General features: G+C 48.4%; 1 protein-coding gene across 2 annotated transcripts in view; it reads left to right on the plus strand.

The window, feature by feature from the left end:
• The first annotated feature begins 352 nt into the window (after positions 1-352).
• The window catches only part of TACC1 (transforming acidic coiled-coil containing protein 1), a 93,107-nt gene continuing 77,681 nt past the window's right edge, over positions 353-15,778 (plus strand). Inside the window, exon 1 of one of the 2 annotated variants that reach the window (XM_030552214.1) lies at positions 353-484. Coding sequence is in view for 1 of the 2 variants with exons in the window: in XM_030552211.1 (XP_030408071.1) it covers positions 11,212-11,288 (77 nt within the window). In the remaining variant the exon portion in view is untranslated. Of the gene's footprint in view, positions 485-11,156; positions 11,289-15,778 lie in introns of those variants that run through there. The other variant, XM_030552211.1, reaches the window with a different exon arrangement.

Raw genomic sequence — 15,778 nt, forward strand, 5'->3', positions numbered from 1 at the left:
TCTCCTGGGGAGAGGCCCTGCCTGCCACGTTCCCCACGAGCACATTTTTATGGCATGATGCCAACAGGGCCTCAGCTAAAAAAAAATAATGAAATGGGGAGCGGGAGAGAGAGTAAGGTACAAGGTCCTGACAGGGCTTTAAACAGCGATACTCAGTTGCAGACAAGCTCGGGAGCTGCTGATCTGTAAGCCTCGGCCAGAGCGGTCTGTCTCTGCGCCCCCTGGGGCACAGCTGATTTCCTCTCTCTGCCTGCAAAGTGCTGGCCAAATATTACAAAACATCCTTTTCCTTTTAGCTCGTAGCCTTCGGAAAGATACCCCCCCGCCCCCCGTCTGTCCCGCTCTGCTGCTGGCCGTCCCCTTCCTTCCCCACAGTTCCTGCCCTGCGCGGGGCTTGCTTGCTGCTTTCCAAGAAGCAAGGGGCAGGTAGCGCAGTGAGAGCCAAAGCACCAGAGCAACCCGGGAGAAGCCTGCAGCTGGAAAGGTAGGGAAGGAAAGAGAGCTCTTGGAGCAGACTGAGGGGGAAAGGGGCTGGCAGCATGTTACGCTTCAGCCAGGATTACTTTCCCTACACCTTTGAGTACTTCTGGGAGAAGAGCTGGGGTGTAGTCTTGCTCCTAGGGAAACCAGTGGCACAGGTCCTGTTGACTGTGGCATGAGCAGGATGGGGCCTGGCCTGACTGGGAGGGGAGGTGGTTGTGGCCCCATCACAGGGCTGAGAGGTAGCTACTGTGACGGAGAATTGCTTTATTTATCCATGAGCTCATGTTGCTCACAGCAGGGGGATTGTCCCGCTGCCCTTGGAAATGAGTGTTTTCCCCCTCAGAATGGGGAACGGACTCCTAAACCTGCTGGCTCCTGTCAGAAGAGACTTGCTCAGACCCTCCTGCACCACAGACTCTGCAGACTCCAATCGCCTGGGTGCTCCTTTGAAGTGCCTTGGGAACTTGGGTGCATGGATTGCAGGTGGGGTGATGGGGGAGAGCAGCTGGAAGGGTGCTGTAGGAAGGTGCTTTGTGGAAGAGACGCTGCACAGGGCTGTCACGAGGCAGCTGCAAGCAGGGCTGGGAGTGAGGGCTACTTTCAAGTGTCAGAGAACTAAAGTTTCCATTCTTAGCCAGGCAGAGATTGGGGCATCCAGTAACATCCCCGCGAGCTAATAACGCCCCCTGATCCCAGACCCCTCCCTTTCTCCCCAAAGGAGAACAGAGCTGGCTGGGTTTTCTCCAGCACCCATCATGCTACTGACCCCCAGGGCGCTCTGTGCAGTGGTGAGCTGGTGCTGGCAGTGCAGGGGCCAATGCAGCAGACATCCTGCGCTCAGCACGGGCTCACACTCAGCCTTGCACATACATCCCAAGGAAGGGAGGGAATGGGGTGGGACCCTGGAGCTATCCCTAATTCTTCCCAAAGTACCCTGAGAATGTTAACATCCACCTGGCCCTTTTATAGCACTGGGCACAACAGCCCTAAGACACCTGTGGCAACCGACAACCTCCTTACGGCCTTCTGGCTCAAGGGGAGACTAGCCATGAGCCACGGTGACAGATTTTCAGCCAGCCCCACTGCTTGGGGTCTGTGCAAGTTCCTCCCTCCAAGTTCTTCATCATGACATTGCCAGCATAGCTGGGGCGGGGGGCAGCTTGTCCATGAAAGGGAGAAAACTGGTGTTCACATCACACAGGCACTTCTGATAATCAAGAAGCAGGGCAATGTGCCAGCGCGTCTCTGCCCACGGAAGTCAGGGGACAGTAACCTTTCCCCAGAGACAAAGGTCCCCCTTAAAGTTAGTGATTTTTTAGCTTCTGCCTAGTAACCCTCAGTGCCTAATCCTGGCAGGAATAGGGGCCCCGGCTCAGCATCCCTTTCTCTCAGAGGCTGCTGCAGGTAGCCAGGAATGCTGCATGTTCCCATGTTGCCTTTATATAAATCCATGGTATGCCCACATCTTGAATACTGTGTGCAGATGAGGTCATCCTGTCTCAAAAAAGATATTTTGGAATTGGAAAAGGTTCAGAAAAGGGCAACAAAAATGAGTAAGGATATGGGAACGGCAGCCATATGAGGAGAGATTAATAAGACTGGGACTTTTCAGCTTGGAAAAGAGACGAATAAGGGGGGATATGATAGAGGTCTATAAAATTATGACTGGTGTGGAGAAAGTAAATAAGGAAGTGTGATTTACTTCTTCTCATAACACAACTGGGGTTGCCAAATGAAATGAATAGGTAGCAGGTGTAAAACAAACAAAAGGAAGTATTTATTCACACAACACATAATCAACCTGTGGAACTCCTTGCCACAGGATGTTGTGAAGGCCAAGGCTATAACAGGGTTCAAAAAAGAATTAGATAAGTTCATGGAGGATAGATCCATCAATTGCTGTTAGCCAGGATGGGCATGGATGGTGTTCCTAACCTCTGGTTGCCAGAAGCTGGGAAAGGGCAACAGGGGATGGATCACTTGATGATTCTCTGCTCTGTTCATTCCCTCTGGGGCACCTGACAATGACCACTGTTGGCAGTCAGGATACTGGGCTAGATGGACCTTTGGTCTGACCCAGTAGAGCTATTCTTATGTTCTTCCATAGGCAAGGTAGGGTGTGAGACAGCTGGGAGGACAGAGCCTCCTGGCAGCAAAAAAGCACCCTGTGGCCTCTGCAGCAGCACTCTCTGGTGCCCCCATCAGCCCTCACTAGTGCTATGCTTGGAGCAGGTTTGGAGACTGCGTAGCATTCAACATGGAATCAGGAGGCTCCAAGGAGGCATTTAAGTCAGACCCCATGTAACAGCCACGTACAGTCTTAGTCATGTTCCCCAGAAACAAAACATAAAGCCTGAGCCCCAGGGCAGCAGGCAAGGGCTTGGTGTGCTCTTTTTCCAGGCACATAGAACTTTACATGGAATTAGTTTCTGGCTAATTATTACCAGCTGTTTCTTTGCTGGCAGCAGCCGCTACAGGCCAGCTCACGCATGTTGGTCCTGAGGGTGCCTGAGGGCTGTGGGGCTGCAGCCGACGGCAGGAAGCTGTTCTAAACTTCACGGGAAGGAGCAGGGACTCTGCAGTGGATTTCTCCGCAGCCCTTTGCGTGAGTAGATTTCCACTGCTCTCTGTGCTCAGGCACCACTGGCTGCTTTGTAAACAAGGTCAGATGTTTAACTTTCTCTGTAGGACACGCCTGCTGTATTTCTGCCTCTTGATGATCCCAAGGACAGCCAGTCTCTTCCTTCTGGGAAACTGGATTACTGGCATGCATTACACAGCATTAGGAGCCAGTCTTAAATGCTTTCAGATGGGCCTGAATAACTAAGGGTTTGTTTGCTGTGCTTGGACATTACAGTCCTGTGATACCTTCCACTTTCTGGAAATGAACCCAGGTGTCCTGACTCTCAGACCTGTGCTCATTTCCAGACTCTGGGAGGGGTGTTATCAAGTGGACAAATCATCTCACCTCTCTGTGTCTGCACCTTCCCCATCTGAAAAATGGGACAATAATCATGGTCTACTTCATGGGGGTTGCGAGGCTTAATTAGCATTTGTCAAGTGCTTTGAGATCTACCGACGGGTGAGGTGATATGAGAGAGCGCCGTATTTAGATTCTTGGTGTCAAGAGCTCTATTTTCTCATGAACAGCTAAATAATTGTCAACTAAGCAAGTGTGTGTGTGATGATATCTGACAGTAGCACAGAGACGGGGCAATTGTTTATCAGTAGCATGGAGGGGCCCCTTTGCCAGCGGCACATTGTGTCTGCAGATGTGACTGAACAGCCTGGCCCCTTCCCACACCACTGAGGTTCATTTGCCAATGCACACATGGTGCGTGAGTGTTGGCTCCATTTGACAGCGACTGCATCGCAGGCCAGCTACCGAAGGAGCGAGCCAGCCGATGGCCCATATATGTTATGGGAGGATTCACCCTTTAAGGTCAGATGGCTGTTTTGACAGGACAGACTTCTTAGGAAATATTGACTTCTTGCAGCTTGGCAGCACTCCCTGTCTCATGATGCCTGGTGAAGGCACATCTGTGAGATAAATCACTGAAGCCTGGATAGAACACCCCAGCCCTGCAGTAAGGTCAGGAGCCAAAAATATGTCTTCAGTCTGCTTGGGGAGGCAAGGTGGCAGGGCTGAGTTGAAATGCATCCAGTTATGGTAGCGTTTTGCATCTGCAGGCATGTTGGGCTTTACTGAGGCAGAAAACAGCAGCACTTTAAAAGCTGTTTTAAATGAAAATAGCTGCTGGAAATTATTTTAAAACCAGAGGCATCAAAATTAAAGAGCTTCCTTGGCCCAAAGGAGCCCTGCCAGTCTCGGGGCACTGCCCTTGTAACTTTGCTTCCCACCACATCAGTGCAAGGATCTGTTATGTCTGAGCAAAGGCCAGTTTCTCGGGAATGTCAAACTGTTTCCGTATTAGTCAGATCCGTGGGTGAGGCAGAGACAATACTTAGCCCACAACTGCAAAGTGAAAGAGACAGAAATAATGCAGGGAGCAGCGAATACCCAGCATGGTGTTCATAACTCCCAATCCAGCAACACTACAACTGGCAAAGCCTGGCTCTGGGGTCATTGTGTTCTATGGAGTCAATCCAGAAATCTCAGGGCTTAAAAATATGTCACCTGTTGTTTAATTAATGTGATTGTCCCAAAAATGTGGCATCTGGGCACATGACATTGGAAGGCTGGACTTTTTAGTACAGTTCAGCACTCACATCGGGGCCAGGCTTTCAACAGAGCTCAGCATGTTGGCTCCGGTAGTGGGTGAGTAGCACTTGGAAATCTGGCCCTGAAGGTACTGCATTAAGGTGCCCACAAGGAGCAGCACAAACCTCCTGGGCTAAAGACCCATCTGAAAACACACTGCTTGCACGCCCCCCAGCTCATATCTAGGGACAGTCAGTGTCAGGAGAGCACCTTCTCTGATCTCAGCCCAGAGGAGTTGCAGTTTCTTTTACTCTTTGCACAACAAAATATATATGCAGCAACTGCAGGACCACAGTTGGGTCCTGAATAACTGTGTTTACTAAAGAGTAAATACAAATACAAAATAGTAAATACAAACATGCAGTTTAGCTACATACAAACTGCCCCTAACACAAAGAAAACAGGTACCACAGCCAGAGGGGCTTACAAGCTATTAAAGTGCTGCTACCTATCTTACACACTACAGGAACTGGCCAGATTTATTTTACAAAACAGTTCTCTAAGATCCCAGCTAAGCAGCAGAACGTACAATAAGTGTAGGCTTAAAAGTGACAGGTAAAAACAACGGCATAAAAAATCATTCCCTCTTCACTTGCCTGCCGAGACCGGAGATCAGGGCTTTGTGCTTTCTCTCTGCAGCGGGGCACACCCAGAACTCTTGGAACACGAGTTTACTGCTAGGGTTTCCCTGCCGCAGGGCAACCAAAAAGGCAGGTGTTAGTCAGTAAAGAGCCCGTCAGGTCATCCCTTCAACCTTGCCTACATCAGAACATTCCAAGGGCTACCATCTAGCCTGTCTGCAAAGCACCCCGTGTCCCCATGCACAGCTTTGTCCAGCAGCACACTGGCTTTCACACCACCATCGTGCCTGCACTTCTTCTGAGCTAGGCTAAGAACCATCCTCTTCAGCATCAGGCCTGGCTCTAGCCACTTCGCTGCCCCAAGCATGGTGGCACGCCGCAGGGGGCGTTCTGCCACTCGCCTGTCCCACGGCTCCAGTAGACCTCCCAGAGGACCAGCGGATCCTCCACAGGCACACCTGCGGGCGGTCCACCGGAGCCACCTGCTGCCCTCCCGGCAACCGGCAGAGCGCCCCCCGTGGCATGCCGCCCCAAGCACGCGCTTGGCACGCTGGGGCCTGGAGCCGGCCCTGTTCAGCATCATCCCAGTGCCAGTGCAGACAGCAAGTGGTCGTCTAATAGCTGTACCAGTGCAATCGGTCCTCCAGACATCATACTGCCATGTCCCTTTAGCAGATGCTGTGCAGATGCTGTGCTGGAGACTCTTAAGGGAGCCCTTTCCAGGCTATTCTCTGAGCCCTGTTCTTAATTGTTCAGGAACAAATGACTGTTTGGGTTATTACCCCACCCCACCCATCAAACCCTTGAGTGAGATGAACAATAAGCGCCTCGGATGGCTGGAGGCCACTCTTTGGCAGTTACTACTGATAAGTAACCCAGACAATCCCCCTGCATGTCAAGGAGGCCTTGGGAACTGCTTGCACTGCTCAGCCATTGACACGGGACATTGCACACGTCAGTTGGCTTTAGCCACATCCTAGGGATTATTCGTAGATTGCATGCACTCGGGTAGGAGACCTACTGCAGTGCCCACATGACTTTCACCTGACTTGGCTTTCTTCTGGGTGATACTCAGGGCAGCAGGAGCCTCCAGACTGTCAGACTTTTCCCTGTAAAGAATTGAACCACAGAAGGTAATTTTCGCTTGTCTAAAATGCTTTCTTTAGACTCTGGGGAATCTGGGAAGGTTTTCATGCTCCTGTGATTAGAACCATGCTAAATGCTGTAGTCTGTGATCCCTTTGCATGCAGAGGGGAGGAATTCCAGGTCTTTATTTATGTGGACAACATCTGGCACCTTTCAGTGTTGTGTGTATACATGGGTACGTGCAGTGCAGAGTTCATCCAAATGAGTAACAAGTACTTCATCCCGTGAGACCAACCCTCTAAGAAATACCCCAGCAACAGAGCTGTGGTGAAATGATTTTTTGTTCTTGTAGGGAAAAAAAATGTAAAAGAAAACAGAGAAGAGTTTTTCTTTGTATTTACTTTTTTCTTTGAAAATGTTTGGGTTTTTGTCAAACAAAAAAGTAAAATCCCCAAACTGAACATTTTTCAGTTTTCAGTGTTTTGACAAAAATTCCCAGAATTGACCACAGAAGTTTTCCTGTTGTCAAAAAAGCCACTTTTGGTCCAAAAAATAAATAAATAAAATGTTCAAATGAAAAACTTCAACCAGTGATGTCGTCTTCTACGTGTTTCAAATGCTGGTCATCATGACCAGTCCCATGTGCTAAGGCAGAATCAATAAACCTAAACCACCCCTGACAGGTGTTTGTCCAACTTGTTCTTAAAACCCCCCAGTTACGGGGATTCCACAACCACCCTTGGAAGCCTGTTCCAGAGCTTAACTACCCTGAGAGTTAGAAAGTTTTTCCTAATATCTAACCTCAATCTTCCTTGCTGCAGTTTAAGCCCGTTACTTCCTGTCCGACCTTCAGTGGACATGGAGAACAACTGATCAACATCCTCTGTATACCAACCCTCTGGTTCCCCCTCCCGTTAGACTTCTTTTCTTAAGACTACACATGCCCAGTTTAACCTTTCCTCATAGGTCAGGTTTTCTAAACCTTTTATCATTTTTGTTGTTCTCCTCTGAACTCCCGCCAATTTATCCACATCTTTCCTAAAGTGGGGCACACACACCTAGACAGAGTACTCCAGCTGAGGCCTCACCAGTACTGAGTGGAGCAGGACAGCTACCTCCCATGTCTTACTGGTTAATACAACCCGGAATGATATTAGTCTTTTTCACAAATGCATTTCACATTGTTGGCTCATATTCAATTTGTTATCCACAGTAACCCCCAGATCCTTTGCAGCACTCCTGTGGAATGGTTTTTTCCAGGGGGAGAGGCTATTTTCAGGGAAACACAGCACTGCTGGAAATATCTGCCTCACCAGGAACTCCTCGATCAGGTTCCTGATTGCCCCAGATAAGAGTCACTGAGCCTCTGATTGCTCTTGACACAAACTCAAGAGGAGATTATTTGTCAGCAGCCGTGAATCAGACTTTGCAGTTGTTACACACAAAAATCCACCTATTATGTTTACATCTGTTCCTGAAATGCAACATTAAGAAACCTGGCCTCAGGACATGTCCTGCTGCATAGATGGGATTTTGATGGTCTTTCCCATTCTGCCAGTGTACACTTTAGTGCATTACATATAAGATAAGAAGAGTACAGCCCTCAAATTCACCCCAAAAAACCCTTGGAAAACAGCCAATTCCAAAATAAACATAATGAAACTTGATTAATGTCTCTGGATACTGGTACTTTGATGTCAGACCTTCACTGTGGTATAATTAATAATGTTATGGATGAGAGTAGTATAGTTAAACGCAGTCGGTGTTGGATCTTCTGCACCAGTACAATACAATGGCAGCAAATGGATTGAGTGGTGAGAGCAGGAAAGTGTGTCTATTTAGGAGCTTGGAGTCCAAACCTCTGGGAATCGTGACTCCTGGATCTTGTCTGTGGTTCTGCTACTGTCTTGCAGCACGATCTTGGGCAAGTCTGTGCCTCAGTTTCTTCTGTGGACTGGAGCTAACAGCTGCTTACAGAGGATCTGAGAGGGTTGATTAATGAATGTGACCAGATAACACAGTGATGGGCTAGAGACGATGGGCTATATCCTCCGCTTGGGTAAATCTGTAGCTCCATTGAGTTTGGTGGCACTATGGTGATTTATACCAGTGGAGGATCTGGCATAATGACTGTGAAGGTCAATGATATCCTCAGATAAAAAGCTCCAGAAAAGTGCCAATGATTGTGATTTCTATGCAAGAGGTAAAATACTGCATCTCTAAGTACAGCTTTGCATGGTAATGTTTAGTTTAATAAAATAGGATACAACTTTATTATTACACCCATATGTGGCTGTTATTTTAACCACAGAGGCACATCCAGATTACAGCTTGTCATTATTAATAAAACTGAAAATCACTAGTGCTGAAGAATGGTTGACAATTGCCCAGTAACCACTACATACCAATGACAACAAGTCATGCACTCTGTACACAAACAGGGTGATCTGAAGGCTCATTTGCAAATCAGCCAGAAAATGGGATCTCCTCAGCATCCCCTTCCCATACCATATTCGTTTCTTATAATGATGCATTTACCAACATTAATTTAAAAATCTCTCTGTAGGTGTACACCTCATATTACCCCAGTTGCCATCCCTTCCTGTTGTACAACCATCACCACAGGCCGAATGCTGTATCTTTTATGCATGAAAACCACTGGCTTCTCTGGGAGAGTTTCTGGCACTGGAAGTACACAGTTGGGTCCCAAGCACGCACTGCAATTTGTTTCAGTAGTTTGTTAGTACAAGAATTCTTTATAGGCCAGGTTTATACGGATGAAAATCTCCCATGCCTGTGTGTGAGAGATGCTATCCAGATTATAGGAAGTTTTTCAAAAAAGCTAAGCTGGTTTTGTTCCAAATGAAGCATTTTAAACCATTTGCTGGTATTTTCTGTTTAGCTGTTTGCTAGTTCTTTATAAAATGTTTGTTTCTCTCCTACTTTGACACAAATATTATGATCCCTTTGGAAATGGGGTTTTGCTACAGGACTGTTCTAGTGGGGCTGTTGTTATGATGCAGGTGGCCCTTTAATTCTATGCCCCCACTTTTAGACGGGTGTGAGGAAATTGTCAACAGGGCTGAGGCCTGCTCTTCCTTTGCAATTTGTACCTGCAGAATGAATTGAAATCAGAGCACCTGCAGTTCCAGCTGCCTGAGTTGCACCCACGGTCAGGAAGCGAGAAGTGCAAGCACCCAGATTTGCACCCACCCTTCAACCGAAAGTGCAACTGCACTTAGAAAAGGAAGAACAGATCTCAGCACTTTTGAAAATCTTCCCCTCAGAACTGACTGAAAATGACAACCCCCCCATACCGGACACAGGCTAGTTGAGTTTGTTTGGAACATCTGACATTGTGATAATTCAGAGATAGCGAGCAAGGAACAATGACATATCACCAGTTTGCTGGGGTTTAGTTCTTATTCTTTTTTCAAGGAATGTAAATGTAAAACATCGGCTTTGACCTGGACTCAGTGTCCAGTGAGCATGGGACCTGTCTGGAGGAATTCTGTGGATCAGGAACAGCTGTAGATGTCTGTTCATGTGGAGTATACTGCATCCCGCTCCTTTAAACAATGCAGAAACTGCACCCCCACAAAATGATGTAAGTCCCAGGGCTTGCAGGCTTTTCCTCTCCTGGCTGAGCACCGAGTGGTTTCTTTTCCTAAGCCCCTAAGATGTCTGACTCCTATTCTGCACATTGGCAGGCACATCATTCTCTGCAGCGAAATCTGAACAGAGTGTGAAATGTCGTGACCTCACACTGAAATAAAGAGAGGATTCAGGGGGTTGCAGGGAGGGCACCTGGTCCCTAGTTTCTTCCTGCAGGCACACCTCTCCACCCATACAAATTCACTGTCCTCTGCTGCAGGGCATCCTCTCCTGCCCTTCATACATCCCCCCCACACTGCTCCCTCTGCAGGGCACCCCCCTCCATACACACTCACTGCCCCTCTGCAGGGCATCCTCACCCCCTCCCTGCAACCACCGCACTCATTGCCCCTCTGCAGGGCATCCTCACCCCTCCCTGCAACCACCCCATTCACTGCCCCTCTGCAGGGCATCCTCACCCCCTCCCTGCAACCACCCCACTCACTGCCCCTCTGCAGGGCATCCTCACCCCCTCCTGCAACCACCCCTCCACACTGTCCCTTTGCAGGGCATCCTCACCCCAACTCCCGCAGCCCCCCTCCACACTCATTGCCCCTCTGCAGGGCATCCTCATCCCCCCTTCCTGCAGCCCCCCCCACACTCACTGCCCCTCTTCAGGGCATCCTCATCCCCCTCCCTACAACCCCTGCCACTCACTACCCCTCTGCAGGCCATCCTCACCCCTTCCCTGCAAATCCCCCTCACTGCCCCTCTGCAGGCCATCCTCACCCCCTCGCTGCAAATCCCTCTCACTGCCCCTCTGCAGGCCATCCTCACCCCCTCGCTGCAAATCCCTCTCACTGCCCCTCTGCGGGGCATCCTCACCCCAGGCCCCCGCACCCCCCCTCCCTGCTGTAGCAGCTGCTCGCGGGGGCCGGCTGGAGCGGAGACGAGTCCGAGCGCTGTCCGGGGAGCAGAGGGGACCGGGCGCAGCGCTCCCGGGGCGCCCCCTAGGCAGTGCCACCAGGCGAGCCCGGCCCGGGACCCTGCGCCTCACCTCCGCCTGGCGCTTCCCGGCAGCCCCGGGGCTGCAGTCGCCCAGCCCGGCGGGGGCGGAGGCGGAGGCGTTGGCTGGGGCTCAGCAGCGCCCGGTCCCGAGCGGCCAGTGCAGCTGCGCGGCAGCAGTGCGGGGCCCCAGCCCCAGCCCCAGCGCTCGCAGCCCCCAGCCCGGCGGGCGCAGGCACCATGGGAGGGGCGCAGAGCCAGAGGCAGAGAGAGCCGCCTGCTGCAGGGCAGAAACCCCCGGGGCGCGAGGAGACCAGGTAAATCCTGGGGGGGCCGCAGCACTCGGGGTTACACTTGCAGGGCGCGGGACTCCGGTAGCCACAACTCTCAGCACCTGCCCTGTGACCCTTCCTGTTCCCAGCGCTCACTGGCTGAGGCTGGGGGCGCAGGAGAGGGTCCCATTGTGCTGCGTTGCTGCAGCTGGCCTGGCGTATGGGGTTTGTGATTCTCCCCCAGTCCATGTTCCCCAGGCATGAACCGACCAGCTCCCTGTGAGCGCTGCCTCTGTGATGCAGAAGGAGGAGGGGGTCTGGGTTCCCAGCAGAGGGATGCTGTCCCTGACCAAAGAAAGTGACTCAAAGTCTGTAATACCGGGGCTTCTTGGAACTGGAGAGTTTTCTAGTGGTTTGTTTAAAAAAATATTATTTGATATGACACCAGACGCATCTTATTCATGTGACTGTGTCTGCTCATTCGTCTCATGTGGGAAAGAATTTACACGCTGACATTCAAAGCGTCGAAACATGTTTTATGCAGGAAAAAAATGGTTTGCAAGTATGTGTATAAACTAGAAAGAGGTTATTAGATTGGTTATTGGCAAGACACCTTCTCTTTCCAGATCTAGTGCGGTGGAGTGTTGTGTTTGTTTCATACTTCTACTGATGAAACCGCAGCTTCCAGATTGTTATTCTGCAGTGCTCCCATTTAATCCGAAGTTTAAAGTCAAAATCAACAGTTGCCATTTTGTTTATATTTCCCAGTCATAATGAAAACAGCAAGGAGTGAACTTTATAATTAAAGTTAAATGGTTTAAAGTGATCCTGTGAGTATAAACCAGGTTATAACAAGTGGAGATTGGTGATACCAGAGCAGGCTAGAAAAGTTAGGAGAGAGAGGGAGAGGTTTATAAGTTTTTCTCAAAGTGGATAAGAAGTGTGGCCCATTTTTCAAACTTGTGACCTCAAAATGCTTTTGCCCTTAAGAAATAATCTGATTTGGCACATGAAACAGCCCTGCCTTGCTGGGACTTTTTTCTTTGTTTCAGCAATGGGAACAGAACAAAAGCCTGTTCAACTCAGCACCGCTCAGTATAATCCTGAAAGTTTTCAACTCGATAAAGTCGCAGCCCCACAAAGAGATCCCAGGCTTTTAATAGAATAAAACTTTATCTTTTAAGCCTAGGGATCCTGCCCTAGAGCACTGCTGTCTGTCAGTGGTGGCTAGAAAAGGTAGCACAGAAGTTGGACCAAGACTTGGTTTTGTGTGTTGTAAACCCAGAACATGCTGTTCTTAACCAGCAGAGTTTGAAATCTGTAAATAGAGGCAAAACGACATTATTACATGATCTGCGAGGAAGAACAGATACTGCCAATCATAAAATCCAACTTTGAGAGCAACTTTAAAAGAATAAGCTAGTTGTCTGCTACATTCCCCACCCCAGGAATATCTGCATGTTATAAAGTATGTTTCTTTTATAAAATGATTTAAAATGAGAATATACCCGTGGCCAGCTCATGAGGCATGTAGGATACATCAGGCATTAAGTCAAGGCTTTGGTTATGCATAGGGCCCTACCAAATTCATGGCCATGAAAAACACATCATGGACCATGAAATCTGGCCTCCCCCATGAAAACTGATCTTTTGTGGTCTTGAGACCACAAAAGATCAGTTTTCATGGGGGAGACCAGTGTTTCTCAAATTGGGAGGCCTGACCCAAAAGGGAATTGTGGGGGGCGGGTCACAAGATTATTTTAGGGGGATCACGGTATTGCCACCCTTACTTCTGCGCTGCCTTCAGAGCTGGGCGGCTGGAAAGAGGTGGCTGTTAGCTGGGTGCCCAGCTCTGAAGGCAGCACCCCACCACCAGCAGTACAGAAGTAAGGGTAGCAGTACCGCAACCCCCTCCACAATAATCATTTGACCTCCACTCACAACTTCTTTTTGGGTCAGGATCCCTACAATTACAGCACCCTGACATCTCAGGTTTGAATAGCTGAAATCATGAAAGTATAACAACTTTAAAAATCCTATGACCATGAAATTGACCAAAATGGGCTGTGAATTTGGTAGGCCTCTAGTTATGCAGTTAGATAACCTGTGCCCCTTTTATGAAAATGTGTACTGTAGTGTGTTAATGTCTCTGCCAGGTTTGGGAGAAAGGGAGACATACCCGAAGCAGGTGTTCACCTGTAGTAAATATTTAACAAGCCAGTCCTTGTTTGCATCACAAACACTGGATTCAGAGAGGGAGTTAGCAAAGTTAGCTTTTAAAGTCTTTGCTGTATCTCATGAACAATGCTTTCTCGAATGTGAATGGAGGGTGATCCCAAACAGAAGAACACACCATTGTTTGCTATAAATGCTGGAGTCAGTGTTTGAAGACAAATTAGCCAACACTGTGTGTGAGAAAATCCTGAGAGGAAAGCACATGCCACAGCAATGGAAAGGCAGCTGCTTGCTTTGTAGCCCTTAGGAAGATGCAAAAGATGCTTAATAAACAACCAAGGATGTAACAAAAGCAAGCCAAACCGAGTAAAGCCTGGCACAACTGTTTATTATAAAAACAAATCAATTAGTACAACAGCTAATGTCCAAGACAGAATGTCTGGGGGTCTGAGAGCGGAGGCTGGTAACAAGAAGAAAGAAATAACAATGACCTGGCATGAGATGAAATGCACATGACTGTTACAGGAGGGAGAGAAGCTCGGTTGGCAAACTGATCAGGATGGAGTTGGGTATGAGGGAAGGTGTTGGCATTATGAGATGGTACATCATACTGACCAAGGAAGAAAAGGTATTTGCTTATTTTACCTGATGTAACCTGACTATCTCTAGGTAGTCTGATGGTCTTCTCGGTGCTGTCTAAGGATTGTGTGCTGGGTCTTCACCATCTTGGCAATATTTGTTATTGATTATTCTATATTAATAACAAAAACGTATGGATCACCTGAATTCTGCATCTTGCTTGACAAAGGTACATGCCATGAGGAGTTCATCATCTTTGAAACAGAGTTCTGCTGCTGCTGTAACTCAGACACCTGCCCTTTTATTCTAATTCTCTGAGAAGCCCGGAGCCAGCTAGCAAAACTAGTTTTAGAGCATTTACCCAATTCCCAAACCAGCCTCCGATGAGAACAAGCAAGAGACAGGGAGGGCCAGAGAGAAGTGACTCTATCATCACCACTTGTCAGCATCCTCTTGCATCTGGTGTCCATGAGACACACTGTCACCTTAGGCAAACTGTCGTCTCCCTTCCAGTCTGTGAAATTCCAAATGTAACCTGATTTTGGTAGCCATATTCCCCAGCACGGCTGCTGTTGTCCTTTATCCATTTGTGAACCAGCGATTTCTAAACGAAATCCTTATATTAGCCTGACTATGTTCCCCTCTGCGGTTAGGATGAGGTCAATGTACAGTTTGTGTTACAGTAACCGCCTAGAGACCCTATGTGGATCACGACCACATTGTGCTAGGGACTGTACAGATATAGAGTAAGGTCCAGTCCCTGCTATGAAGAGCTTAATTGTTAGCAGACAAAGGATTGGAGGAGAAACAGGTATAGAGAGACAAAGAGAGTTGCCCAGGTTCATACAACAGCTCAGTGGTAGAACCAGGATTTGAATCCAATTCTCCTGAATCCCAATATTGTATCCTCACCACTGGACCACACTGAATCTTCTAATCCTGTCACTAGCAATATCGGCACAGGGTGAGTTGTGTGTGTTAACTTTAGCAACAGAAGCAGCAGGCACATTCATTTGTTGTGCAAGTCCTATATAAACATTAGTGATTATTTTTTAAATGTCTTGGTAACAGAATGGTGGGAGAAGATATTTTGAATGTACCCTTGGTTTGTTTCTTGGTTGATGGCCTTTTGGGCTCACAACGCTTGGCAGTAACCACCTATTCATTTTGTGCAAAATGATCTCTCTATGGGACCTTGACAATTGGCAAATGTCATCTCGAGGAGCAGTGACCAATAACAATGGGCTGAAACATTTCATTCATACCTCCTCAAGGCCACAGAGAATATCCTTTCTGGGTTCTCCTGGGCATCATATATGCCCCATGGAGTTAAGATTCCTGCTGGCTCCTGGCAACAAGGGCGTAGTGATAATGAGTTTAGAAGGGAGGAAATTGCATTCTGCCTGCCTCGAATTCCAGGGCTGTATTCATTAGGTTTCTTGGAGTCAAATGGTCCATGTTTAGAATGCATCTTTCATACGCATTGCGGAAACACACAAACTTTCCCACAGAAGAGCAGACCTGTCCTTCAGGTTCTTCATCCTCCCTTGGCAATGGGTTAACCCTGACAACTCAGAGGAAAGTGGCAAACTGCCATAATATACTAGAACAATTGTGTAATGCTGTATATCAAGTGTAGGATTCCTTCCTGCCCTCTGGCTTCTATCCTGGAGCATGTGATTTGATTACCCTTATCTTACCCATCAAAATGACACAGGTTGTTATTACATTATTCCTGGTCCCTTTTTAGCATTTCTGCTGTAATACAGTGCTTCACTCCT

This window comes from Gopherus evgoodei, chromosome 2, assembly GCF_007399415.2.
Source record: "Gopherus evgoodei ecotype Sinaloan lineage chromosome 2, rGopEvg1_v1.p, whole genome shotgun sequence".
Classification (NCBI taxonomy): Eukaryota; Metazoa; Chordata; order Testudines; family Testudinidae; genus Gopherus; species Gopherus evgoodei.